Genomic DNA, 14,204 nt, shown 5'->3' on the forward strand with positions numbered 1-14,204 from the left:
TACTGCTAACCTTTTCACTTCATTTTTATTAGAACAGAAAAGAAAAATCCATCTACTAATCCTATTTATCAGAAATGACCACTACTTTTATTGATTATTTAAATTACTCTATTATTACCCCCATACCCCATACTTCCAAACAGCCGTCCTGGTTTCAAAATCGTCCAATGAAGGACGTTCGTTGGACGAACGTTGAACGACGTCAAAATAACCGGTCAACAGACGTCGTTCGTTGGATCCGTGTTGAACGATTTGAAACAATTTTTTGGACGTCTCATCGGGTAATAAGCAATCCACTGAGAAGTTCAACACCGGCCCATACGATGGACGTCTGTTGAACGGACGTCGTCCAACATTAGTCCAAAATTGTATTCATAGTATGATTAAAATCTTGAGATCTCAAACATCCTGAACTATTCAACAAAAACCCCCAACAACGACTTGTTTTGATTTTTTTTTGTTTATTTCATTTGTTTACAAACGTTTTTATGTTGAGTATGTTGACTACGATAATTTAACGTACGTCACCTTCTTGGTTTTAACAATGTTCAATAATTCAAGGCACCATAGTTAAAATTAGGTTTTTCACTGTCAACGCGTTTAAGGGTTAACGATACAATACACACACCATAGCACAATAGGAACTCGTTCTTTAATTTATAATTTCCACTTCAAAATTTATTGCTAGATAAACTAATGGGAAAGGATTGGATCCTGCAACAACCATTAATGTGGAATTTGTTTCAGTTTGTTTACCCCCTCTTTGTATATGACTTGATTTAATAAATTTCGAAAGACATCGTCGCTTCGAAAGGATTTGAAGAACACCTAATTGAATCCCGGGGACTGGGGACTCGAGCTTTCATCCACTTTCATCGTCAGATGCCAGTTTGGCAATTAGGTGCTAGTCTGGTTGGCACTATATCAGTTTGGTTCTCGGTATACGTTTCCCCTGAAGAATAAGAGGAAACTTGAATTTGGAAAAATTCTATTAGCTTTTCATGTACATCGATAGCGCGTGTCCTTACGAGCACACTTATTTTGCTTTTAAACCTCGACTATTCTTATATGATTTTTAAATGAAACTAAATACGAAATTCAATTCATTATTTCCATTATTTCACAAAAATGCAGTTATACAATTCATGGGAATCGAGTACTGAATCACTACTACTACTACTACTGATACATAGCCATGCCACAAAGAACAGACGTCCATCTTCAGCATTCAACTTGTTTAAAATCTCTAACGGTTTCGAAGGTAGTTGGGATATCCAAACCAGGTGCGCTACTGTCGTCATGTTTTTTGTGGCTGAGTTCGACAGAATTGACAGCGGTTATTCCTCTACCCAGTCAAACCTAGTGATGTCTGATTTTTGCAAATAGTCGATTATCCGTTAATCGAATAATATTTGAGAGATTGATTAATTCATTCGATTAATCGACAAAAACAATCGATTAAAATCAATAATCGATTACTTAGTAAATCCTAGTTTGTCAACCAAAATAAAAAAGGTCGCTCGACACATTTTGAAAAATTTGGAGAAGTCTGGTCATATTTTTATGCTCTGCGACTTTCGTTTTCAATGCCACCTTTCATTAATTATGCTCTCGATTAATTGATATAAGCTACTCGATTTGCTCGATTATACCGAAAGCTTGTAATCGATTATTGATTTTTCGATTATTTTAGAAATTAATCGATTATTTGCGTTAATCGAGTAAAAAAAGACATCACTAGTCAAACCTGGAACGGGACATGCGAATAGGAAAAAACGAGTGTCAAATTGATCCAGCTATAAAACGTCACTTTGAACCAGTGTGAGCCAGAATGTGAAAGCTTATGAGCAATATGTGAACCAGAATGAGAGCGTATGTGAGCCAAGTTAGAAACAAAGAATGAAAAAGGGAAAAGAAAACATCTATCCGCATGTCCCGTCCCAGAGTCAAACTAGTCCGGAATCGATTCGGACTTCCAGCTCAGATGCATCAACCGATAGAGTAGGAATCGGTTGGTTTCTTTGAGCAAGAGTCCATACTGAATCCATTCAGGATTTCAAACCGGTTCCGGAATGGATTTGAGGAATAGTTGGGTTAGGTTGGTGTGGCGGCGCTAGTGTTTATCGTATAATAATTCAAATGTTTACACACGTTTTTTAAATATTTTTGTTGGATCATGGATGTCTGTTCTCTGTGAATTAATGTTGGTTTAGGCTGTGCTCAAAATCAATGAAAATCGGTAATTTTCGGTAGGAATAAGAACATACCATACGGTAGCAATAAGAACGCCCTCTAAGAGCGGTTGGATTCAAAATCGTCCAATAAAGGACGTTCGTTGAACCAATTTGGACAACGTCCAAATAACCGTTCAACAAACGTCCATCGTTGGACCCGTGTTGAACGATTTTGAAACAATTTGGACGTCTCAGTGGGCGGTTGGTATCAAAATCGGCCAATGAAGGATGTTGGTTGGACCAACGTTGAACCACAGAGAACAGACGTCCATTTTCAGCATTCAACTTGTGTAAAAATCCCGAGCGGTTTCGAAAGTAGTTGGAATATCTAAACCAGGTGCGCTACTGTCGTCATGCTTTTTTGTGGCTGAGTTTGACTGAATTGACAGCGGTTATACCTCTACTCAGTTAAACTAGTCCGGAGCCGGTTCGGACTTCCAGTATGAATTCCAGCTCAAATGCATCAACCGATAGAGTCGGAATCGGTTGTTTTCTTTGAGCAAGATTCCATACTGAATCCATTCAGGATTTCGAACCGGTTCCGGAATGGATTTGACGGGTAGTTGGGATAAGTTGATGTGGCGGCGCTAGTGTTTACCGTATATAAATTCAAATGTTTACACACGTTTACACACGTGCATTTCTGTTCGATCATGGATGTCTGTTCTCTGTGGTTGAACGTTGCCCAAATAACCGTTAAACAGACGCGCGTTCAGAGATGCCAGATTTGAAGGTTTGTCTTCATGTTGAAGACATTTGAAATGTTGTGAAGATGAGTTTTTCATTTTGAAGACAATTTTTTTCGGACGTCTGAGTGATTTCTGGCAGAATTCTAGTTCAAAATCAATAACCGATTCAGAATCCTGGCCATTGAAGACAAATGAAGACATTTTTTTGTAAAATGCTAAGACATTTGAAAAATCTACCTGGTATCCCTGCGCGCGTTGGACAACAATTTTGTGGGCTTCTCAGTGGGTATCGGTAGTTTTCCCCTGGTCGTCTGTGAATCGGTAGGGAAACCCAAAATCGGTAGGCATACCGATAAATTGGTAGATCTGGCCACTCTGCTACTCAGTGGCCCAGTAAAATTCAGCCGGAAATGAACTGTAATTCTGGCTGGTTCGAGTTTGTATTCCGGCTCCAGTGACACAACCGCCCACTGAGACGTCCAAAAATATGTTTCAAAATCGTTCAACACGGGTCCAACGATGGACGTTTATTGAACGGTTATTTGGACGTTGTCCAAATTGGTCCAACGAACGTCCTTCATTGGACGATTTTGAAACCAACCGTTCTTAGAGGGCGATTCTAACTTGAATCGGTTGTGTCACTGGAGCTGGAATACGAACTGGAACCAGCCAGAATTCCAGTTCATTTTCGGTTGAGCTAAACTGGAGGGGACTTGCACTTTTTAGTTACAGCGGTTTCTCGTTAAGCTCAAATGGTACCGCATATACAGAGCTGCCATTTAAACAAATGTTTTTAACAAGACTTTGACGCAGATACAGATGCTTATACTGATTTTAAAAACACGATGAAGATGTATAGAGATATTAGCCTGTGCACGCCGTCGAAGTCGACATAAAAATCAATCATGAATCGACCAAAGGGCCGAAGTCGCAATGATATCGAATCGAGAAAAATAGCTTTGAAAATTCGGTTCAGAAAATTAAATCGTATTTTAACAGTGTTTGCATACTGCGCTTTCAAATGTATTGAAACACTTTGAAACAATACTAGTTTTCGGAAGCATAACTAAAATGTTTTATATAATAACATTTTCGTTGATAAAATTGAAAACAGATTATTTCGCCGAGTGTTGTTATGAAATGTTGATTAGGCCATTTTCGAGTCGCCCTCTTGTTTTGACGACTCTCAATTTCGCCCTGCAGTGTCGCCAAAAAACAAAAACCAAATGTGGCTTTCGCCGTGCTCGCTGGAGGGGAAAATTTATTATTCCCCCTGGGCGTAACAAGCACTTGGTTTTTGTTTAGGGCGATTCTATTTACGGACCTTGTAAACAATGATGCTGTCAATTTCGCCTGTATACACTACCTTAGAAATGCAGAGGCGTAACCCGCCTGGCATTTTGTTTACAGTTGAAAGTCGGATGCGCCGTTTTGTTTTTTATTGATTTTCATGAAGTGTGGAATATTTATAAATGAATTTTTATATTTTTTATAAAGTATTTTTACTCCTCTTTCAGATATTAATCAAATCTCTGTTTGTGTACATTTGTTAGTTTCGCCCATTTGTCGGTTCACGATCGAAATGACTTTTACTGTGAGCCGTGTTTACCAACACTGCCATTTAGCTGTGAAGCAATGTTTGTAAACACGGCTCACAGTAAAAGTCAAATTATGTCGACTTGCTGGTCGACTTCGTTTGCGTGCACAGGCTAATTGCAAAAAATAATTATTTAGATACGTACATATCGGCCGTGGTTTGCGCTAACATTATTAAATAAAATCATCATGCTGTATACAGATAAAAAACATGTTTGAATAATAATAGATATTCAACTAAATCATCTGGCACCTCAAGATGTGACAGCTGTTTAGTCTCTGAGTCTGGTTGTCAATGTCAACCGACGGGTAAACAAATAAAATCTGTCCGACCAGAAAACCCCTGCTGATTCGCGAAACAGCCGATTTATAGTATTGTTTCTCGAGATATTTTGATTTATTTCATACCGTAAATTATGTTGAACTTTAGCTGAGATTATCCAGTGATTGAGAAGAGTGAAATTATATCTAGTGGAAATGGATGTTTTTGGAAATGCTTTGTAAGTATGCACCTACCAGTGTTTTGGATGCTGTCAAATAAAAAAGTCAATTTCACACCATTGAACGCCATGACAGTCGGGCTGCGCTTAGGTGTCATAGCTTACTTTCGTGTAAATTGAAATAATCCTTGTCTTGGGCTCATAATGTTCCGTGGGTCCCTTGCAATGTCGCCGCGGTTTTCAGTACATCTTGTAGTACCTAATTACTTATAAAACAGCCGTCGTCGATATTATCGACTTAATACGTTTCCAAGGCGATGTTCACTATTCGGTTAAGGCCAAACACTCCCAAATGTACAACCAAAATAAATATGTTAATTAAAATCGTCTTCAGATATATATATATATATATATATATATATATATATATATATATATATATATATATATATATATATATATATATATATATATATATATATATATATATATATATATATATATATATATATATATATATATATATATATATATATATATATATATATATATATATATATATATATATATATATATATATATATATATATATATATATATATATATATATATATATATATATATATATATATATATATATATATATATATATTGAACAGAAACTGAAAACACTCATTCCTCCCACAGCGCCGGCCGGTGTAGTTTCTGCGCTGGCCTATGCACAGGACCCTTTCGACACGTGCTTGCCGTTACGGAAGAACGGAAAGTACAAATCAGATGCGCCCTGACGAAGCTAAACTCCCCCATCGCTTCGCTAGTGCAATCTAGTTACATCACATGTGACAAATGCCGCCGAACGCTTATACAGCAGCTTCTTATTCCCGAGAGCTGCTTTCAGATTCGGCCCAACGCGGAAGAGGTTGACATCAAAGTGGAACCGGAGTTGGTACCCGAGGACGCGGACGATGAGCGATCGGATGCCGGAAACGCAGTGGAAGATGTCGATGAATTCCCACTTTTTCCCTTGGAACCGGAAACCGAAATGCGCATCAAGGGGGAGAATGGAGAGGTTTACGTTATCAGCGGGATGGGAGAGGAAAAAGTTGAAATGGGTGATTTGCAGAGCGTTTTCGTCGATTTTATGGATCCGGATCGTAAGATGACACAAAATGCTTCGAAGCGAAAAAAGGGACCTGATGATTTGCCGCTGAAGAAGGATCGTTCATTACCCATTCGGCACCGATGTCCTTATTGTAATAAGGGGTTTGCGGACAAGTGTCTGATGACGACGCATATTCGATGGCATACGGGTAGGTTAAAGTTTTACTCATTTTCTTTCCCGCAAATTCTAATTATTTACTGTTCACTGTTACAGGAGAAAAGCCCTTCAAATGTAAATTTTGTGGAAAAGGATTTTGCGAAAACTCAAAACTTACTCTGCACCTGCGGACTCACACAGGTAATTGTGGTAACACACACACGGCATTGGATCTAAAAAATGAATAATTTTTCTGTTTCCCAAACAGGTGAACGCCCTTACGCTTGTCCACACTGTCCGAAAACATTCACTCAATCGGTGACGCTTAAGATACACATCCGGGTGCACACCCGCGAAACTCCGTACGTGTGCGAATACTGCGACCGAGGGTTCACTCAATCCTACAATCTGACGGTGCACCTGCGAACCCAGCACAACCAGATAACGGTATACCGAGGACGCGAAGTCGGCGTGCTGCCCGAGCACAAATGCCGAATATGTGGCAAGGTCTACCGATCGGCAAAAAGTTTCCGGCTGCACGAGAAGTTGCATGCCACCGGGAAACTGTTCGATTGTCGCGATTGTGGTAAAAAGTATACCTATATGCACAAATGCAAGGCTTCCAAGGGCGAAGCGAAGGAAAAGGTGTACTCGTGTAAAATCTGCAGCCAAACATTCAAGCATCAGCAGAGCGTCGTGTACCACATGAGCAACAAACACAAACGGTTCGACAGTGGTTTGGGAGATCTGGAGACGGACGAAGAAGCGATTTGCGGAAGCTGAAAAAAACTCTCGTTCCTAAATTGTTAAAGTATAAAGTAACATTTATAGATCCGTCAGTCTTCCATCGCCGGTACAGCACGTCAACGGAATTTCAAAAATTAAGTAACGCGCGGTTCATATGGAGACGTTTACACACAACATCAACATCACGATGTGTGGAACGTGTGAATTCACACAAAAGAAACGCATCAAACTTATCCCGACGTGACGTTGACGTTCTGTTTCGTTAATTGACGCTGATATACCGTGTGGATCTTCTTTAAGCCATTGTAAAGTCTTTTTTCTATAAAAATAAAGTATGACCTAAAGTTTCAGAATAACTTCTCATTTTTTTACTTATTTGACAAGCAAAATCAAGAACTACGGGCCGGAACAATCGGCAAGGTCCTACACGTCGAAAAAAGCACCACAATTGGAACATTAACCTGCAAATCATTTGGCTTCCCGGATTTCGAGTGAATTCTACAAGACTAGCAACTTCGATGTTGTGCTATTTTGCTGGGACTTCGCTTGATGGGACAGAAGGTGCGAAAAAGTGGGCGCTAAGAACCGATTTTATAGTGCTGTGCAAGATGTGCAAACGTATGATCAAGTGACATGCGAACAGCAGAACTTGTGTAGTAAGGATCTAAGGTCTTTTCTTCAACTACAGCATCATCAACGTGCACTGCTTCCCGAGTTTGTTATCAGCGATCTTAAGGTTGCACAGAGAATGCGTAAAATTCGCAAACGAAAAAAGCAGTTTTTTTCCACACCGTATGTCAGATCTTCATAAAAATCAATCAGCGTATGTAGAATGCAAAGAGAATAGGGAAAGAGACGAATAGTGTGAAGCCAAAAATACCTTATTGAGCAGACCAATCGTGCAATGTAAATAAACATTACTCATGCCTGAGTTGGAGGAGATAAGTATTGAACTTCTATCAAAAAAGAAATTTGAATTTTCGTCAGAATTTAGTTCAATCGTGATTGTAAGGTGCATTCTAGAGTATATGTATGAGTAAAAATAAGCTTTAGAATTATTTCATCTCTTTGTTTCAAAATGCACATCGTTTGATAAACAAATCCATCGATCGACATACGGTTTGTTTTCAAAATATAATAGGAGTCATTTAAAGTGCTGCCTGTAGAAGCGGTTGCCAAAATTCTAGTGTTGAAATCATCATAAAGGGAGTGTTGCCGTTTTCACTCTTCGTCTCTTTCACTATTCTCTTTGGTAGAATGTTGTTACTGTACTGCTGATTGATTTTTATGAAGATCTGACATACGGTGTGGAAAAAAACTGCTTTTTTCGTTTGCGAATTTTACGCATTCTCTGTGCAACCTTAATGCCCTGATAGTTCGGAAACTTCGGAAATCAATGTACGACGATCGAACTAAACAGCCCAGCCCGCATACCTTTAAGAATAACAATGACCAACGTTGCGACAAACGGTTGGATGTTGTTGGCTCGAATCAAAACTTGTCGAAAGTAAACAAAGTTCATTCAACCTGGCGCCCAGGTGGCGAAATCGTTAGAATTCAACGGGGTGCTGGAGCGTTGCCAGAAAATTTTTCTTTCCAGATTAAATTTTACTAAACTTCCCAGTTAAGTTCAGCCGGAATGCTGGCTGGTTCTAAGTCGTATTCCGGCTCCTGTAACACAACCGATTCTAGTTAGAGTGTTTAAGGGGTACCATTTGGATGCGGCTTAGCCGCATAATAGAGGCCTAGGAACTGAAGCGGCGCAAAGCCGCTGAGGCTCCGCCGGGCGAGATGGCCACCGATCCGCCGTCGGAAGCAAGCGAACCTGTGATCCACTCGTTTGCCCGGCTTACTCAAACATAGGGGTTATCCCTAGTTTAAGTCCGACTGAGCGGTAGCGAAGTCGGACAGCACGCGCAAAAGCGATGTGGCGTAGCCACATTTGGTGGTGGACACAAAATAAAATTGGCAACGCTAGCAAAATGTAAACACAAATAAACACTCCGGATAAACCTATCGTCAATTGGCATTTCGACGAGTTTTGATTCGAGCCAATAATATGGGTCCTGCGAGCCTCTCGATGAATGGTAGTCTTTCCCTGCAAAGGTAGTGCAAGCGCAGACCAACAGATATAACACTATGAGGGAATTCCCTTAAAAAATATCGATCCGGTAATTTTCCCAGAGCACTAGCTCCACCTTTTATTCACGGTCTAAAACACGTATTTGCTAATGGGTTACCCCTCAGGCTTAGGAACAATTTTTCACTAGTTGTCTATCCCCCATATGCTTGTTCATATGTCAGTGGCGCCATAATTTCAAAAGTGGCCATAGTCCCAACTACAAATATATTTAAAATGACCGTTAAAGTGGGCGAAGCATTATTTTCGAGCGTTATGTCGGTTAGTCTGTGGTGCAAGTGCACCTACACGCAGAATTTTATTTATGCATCGATAGCATACTTTTCTATCTGCCTCTCGTTTCTTCTGCTGTAAATTTTATGCATTGGACATATTCGGTCTATCCACTCATTGAATGCTTACTAGAAGTATATGCATGAAAATGCATAAAAGTCATAGCAGAAGAAAAGAGACGTGAAAAGAAAGTATGCTAACTATGCATATTTTTGTTTCTCAGTGTAGGGATAACCTCGTCAACAGACTGAGAAAGTGAGAACCAAATTGACCACGTTCCAATCAACGAAAAATTCTTCAACTTAACGAACGTTTGCGCCTACACAGAAAACTTGCATTACCTAGCAGTTGGTAATTTTAAATCTGTGCATCCTACTTCCTCCAACGAAAAAGAGGGAGTCCAAATTTACCCAAAAATAATGAGATATTCCCCAAAGTCGACTAAACTTCATCCCATTAATTTTGAGTAAAAAAATCATTCCCTCTCGCTTGTTTTCCGGCGGTGAAATAAGGACAGCAAATTAAAATTACCTACTGGTATTTTAATGGTATGGATTTTAAGTGTGTACCGCAGTGCGGATAAAGATTTCGATCAGCAGCTGCTCAGTTAAACTCATTCCGGAACCGGTTCGGATTTCTGAATGGAGTCATTATAGATTCCAAATCAAATGCAACAACCGATTCCGACTCAGAATCGGTTGTTGCATTTGATTTGGAATCCATACTGACTTCATTCAGGATTCCGAATCAAATTCCGAATGGTTTGACCGGGTGGTACCCAATTAAACTCATTCCGGAACCGGTTCGGATTTCAGAATGGAGTCATTATGGATTCCATTCAGGATTCCGAATCAAATTCCGAATGGATTGACCGGGTAGCGGTCGACATGCGCTCAAAACTGTCAACGGTTACCAAAAAAAAAAGAAGAAGAAGAGAATGCAAGAAAGATTTCCCCCCTGTTCACTCCAGAATACTTCCAATTTCTCCTAATACTGGAACAAACCTATGTTTTCAACTGTAGTGATGCATTTTTTTGCTCGATTAAATTTTACAAAATCCATGAAGCGCACAGGCACAGAGAACAGACGTCCATCTTCAGCATTCAACTTATGTAAAATCTCTAACGGTTTCGAAGGTAGTTTGGATATCTAAACCAGGTGCGCTACTGTCGTCATGTTTTTTGTGGCTGAGTGCGACAGAATTGACAGCGGTTATTCCTCTACCCAGTCAAACTAGTCCGGAACCGATTCGGATTTCCAGCATGAATTCCAGCTGAAATGCGTCCCCCGATAGAGTCGGAATCGGTTGTTTTCTTTGAGCTAGATTCCATGCTGAATCCATTCAGGATTTCGAACCGGTTCCGGAATCGATTTGACGGATAGTTGGGATAGGTTGGTGTGTTTTTCGTATATTAATTCAAATGTTTACACACGTTTTTTAAATATTTTTGTTCGATCATGGATGTCTGTTCTCTGTGGTACAGGGATGACAAGTGTTTTCCCAAAAAATCTGCAAATATTTTTTTTAAAAAGTCTGGAATTGTCTGGAAAAGGTAAAAAATATAGCACATCGGTAAGGAAAAAATCCTTACCGATGTGCTATATTTGTTACATTTTACTAATGAAACATGTTTGTATATTAGTAAATATATCGGCTTACTAAAAATTCGGTGATTAGGCTGCTAATCTGGAAATGTCAAATGCTTGATTTTCAGCATAGAGCACATTGATTAAATTTGAATCTCAGAGTTTCCAGAATCTTACACTGCTGGAACTTCTAGCTGATACAATTCGGCAAAAAAATTGTTGACTTTCAGCGAAAAAACTGTGGTATGTTGTGTTTCCAGCTTTTTCAAAAAGTGGTTTATGAATCAAAGAAGAGTTCTTGAAACTTATTTTGTTATTTTTCAAATTGTCTGGATAAATCTGGACAAATTCGCTGAAATCTGGGTCAGACAAACATAAATCTGTATGTCTGGACGAGGCTTGAAAATCTGGAAGAATCCAGATAAATCTGGAAGGTTGGCAGAATAAAAACAAATTCAGTGCCTAATCGATTATCTTGGTCGATTAATCACAGACTAACAGGCATAACACTATGAGGAAATTCCCTTAAAAAATATCGATCTGGCAATTTTCTCAGAACATTAGCTCCACCTTTTTTCACGGCGGGTTACCCCTTAGGGTTGGGAACATTTGTTCACTAGTGGTCTATCGTCATATGCGGCCAAAGTCCCAACTACAAATATATTTAAAGTGACCGTTAAAGCGGGCTAAGCATTGTTTTCGAGTGTTATGTCTGCTAGTCTGTGGATTAATCGAAACAATTTATCAAGGGGCCGTTCATAAACCACGTAGACTCATAGGGGGGACGGAGGGGGTCTGGCAAAAGTCTACGTTTGTCTACGAGGGGGGAGGGGGGGTCTTTGAAAAAGTCTACGACTTTTATTTTTTGTTATTCTCGTATTACTAATTATGAATGGGATCTAAAGAGAGTTGTATTCAAAATATCGGTCTATTCAGTCTTTATGCAGAAACTTCAAAGCTAGTACACTATTGAGGTAACTACTTGTGAAGCGACCACTCAAACCAGAACCCACGATTTTTTTTGGACAACCTCACACGTTGTTGTTTCTTGCGTATATTTTGATATAGTTTTGATCTAGAAATAATACAAAATGACAGTTCTAAAGACGATCGCCCAAAATTCCTCTCGACGGAAGATTTTGACTGTGAAATCATCTGAGCCACCCATAGTTAGCAGACATGCATGGACCATTAAATGCATGAACCATAAAAAGTTAAAAAAATGGTCAAAGTTAAGCATTATAACAACAAAACACCCGATTTTTAACAATAAGTAGATTAACTTTTTTTTATTTATTAATTTCGGTGCTTAAAGCAGTAGTGTAGTTAAACTTCTACAGCAAAGTGTTTACTCGAGTTAATCATTTTCTCTTGCAATCATTTACACTGATTTCAAAATCTTTAAACACCCGTTAAATTTTACATCTTGACCCTATGCAACTCCGTGCAAACCGGCTCTACTATATTTATCTTCGAAAATAATCGGAGTTAAACTTTGATACTTTACGATAATACTCTAAGGTGATACGGCTATTAATTACATAAGAAATATAAATATTTTTGGGAAGATTTAAATAGCTTCGTTCCCTTAATCAAATAAGGCAATTTAGATTATCTTATTATCTTAGAAATATTGAAATTTGTTCACGAAAAGTGAAATGCATGTTTGGTTTATTATTTTAGTCTAGACAAGAGTACACATCGACAGTATTGATTTGTAATTGTTTCTTATAATTTAACTATGTTGAATGCACCAGTAAGGCTCAAAAAGTGTTTAGCAATTCTGCATTGTTGGTGTAGGTCGCACTTCGGCCAAAATTTAAGCTAGTTATAGCAATATATCTTTTTACATATATTTGAGTGACTAACCTTGAAAAGAAGTATTCCGCTACACAAACGTTGGAAAGCACCTTGAATGGGTATTAATGGATTTGATCAATCATAGACAAAAAACCAATGTGAAAAACCTTTCTTTAATATTTAAAAAGCTTGAAATAAATCTGAACGCTAATTTTTAATTGAACATTATAATGTGCTTCTTTGTAATTTCATTTCCCGCGAATAAAAAAAAATAAAAGTCTACGTAGACTTTTGTAGTGGGGGGGGGGGGATTTGGTAAAAGTCTACTAGGGGCAGGGGGAGGGGGGGGTTAAAAATTCTCAAATTTCGGTCTACTTGGTTTATGAACGGTCCCCAAGCTCTCCGAAATTACTCTATTAACGGATAATCGATTATTTGCAAAAATCAGACGTCACTAATTCCGACAACACTTCCAGGCAGCCCTTTCGTATCTCTAGAATATTGGTAATAAAAATATTACCAAAACTGCTTCAATACATCAGTCCCATTTGAATTCTACGGATTCAATATTTTCAAAATGTGCTTACACGATCAATATGTTGATCAATAATTGGTTCACTGTCAATATTTCTGCTCGTTTAGAGTAGAAATCGGTTGTTATTTTGATTAGGAAACCGGAAAAAAATCATTTAAAATTCCGGAGTATTTTTCCGGGCTGTACCGTAACACCGCTACCTCCGAATTCACTATTTTGATGTGTCAGATAATCGTGGATTCTTTCTGCTTCTTGCGTTATCCGCAAACGCACACCACCATCAACCGTATACTGTGCGATGCGAACTCGAGCGAGTAGCGAGTGGTTTTCTCTCCCCCTTTTCGATGGGTTTCAGTTTCAGTTTGTGCTTTGCAATCGTGTAGTCGTTGTCGTGTTCGGTCGGTCGGTCGTGTTTGTGCATAATCCGTAGTTTCGAGTGCCCGTCCATGGCCAGCTGCGGATGCTAGTGGTCCACTGGATTCTTCTGGACCGCATCGCCGAAAGTTGTTGGCCCCGGTACGTTTCGTGTGTTCTCCCAAGCCGGAGTTTTTAGAGCCGTTCCAGGAGCTGAATCGACTGGGTCGGTGCGTGTGAGTGAGATTTTTTTACTGTTCCGTGGCAGCTTTTTGTAGCGAAGAAGCTTTGGAAGTGTCTAGCTATTTTTAGTGATATTTGGAACAGTGTAATTTTGGGAACGGAGATACCATTTCCGGTGGCTGATGCTGAGTTTTGAACTGGTATGTTGATATAAATTGTTTTATCACGGGAATTGCTCGCGGGGAACGAAGAATAATCATAGGATTTGACAGATCGGCTCGGTTGCTGTGATGAATGCAAAAGAAAGATGGAGAAATATATGACTCAAGTTGGCCAGAACAGCGCAGTTCGAAATGAATGGGAAAGTG

The 14,204-nt window shown here is 39.1% G+C and overlaps 2 protein-coding genes across 3 annotated transcripts in view; both read left to right on the top strand.

Annotated features, from left to right (window-relative positions):
* The first annotated feature begins 4,818 nt into the window (after nt 1–4,818).
* LOC131677608 (zinc finger protein 32-like) lies at nt 4,819–7,308 on the top strand. The gene is made up of 4 exons (XM_058957500.1): nt 4,819–5,019; nt 5,647–6,269; nt 6,335–6,418; nt 6,486–7,308. The coding sequence occupies exons 1-4, from the start codon at nt 4,997–4,999 to the stop codon at nt 6,998–7,000; spliced, it is 1,245 nt and encodes a 414-aa protein (XP_058813483.1). The 5' UTR covers nt 4,819–4,996; the 3' UTR covers nt 7,001–7,308.
* Nucleotides 7,309–13,647: 6,339 nt separating this feature from the next.
* The window catches only part of LOC131677609 (E3 ubiquitin-protein ligase RNF19B-like), a 162,846-nt gene continuing 162,289 nt past the window's right edge, over nt 13,648–14,204 (top strand). The window contains exon 1 of one of the 2 annotated variants that reach the window (XM_058957501.1): nt 13,648–14,036. The gene's annotated coding sequence lies outside the window, so the exon portion shown is untranslated. The remainder of the gene's footprint in view (nt 14,037–14,204) is intronic. The other variant, XM_058957502.1, reaches the window with a different exon arrangement.

The sequence above is a fragment of the Topomyia yanbarensis genome, chromosome 1, assembly GCF_030247195.1.
Source record: "Topomyia yanbarensis strain Yona2022 chromosome 1, ASM3024719v1, whole genome shotgun sequence".
NCBI lineage: Eukaryota > Metazoa > Arthropoda > Insecta > Diptera > Culicidae > Topomyia > Topomyia yanbarensis.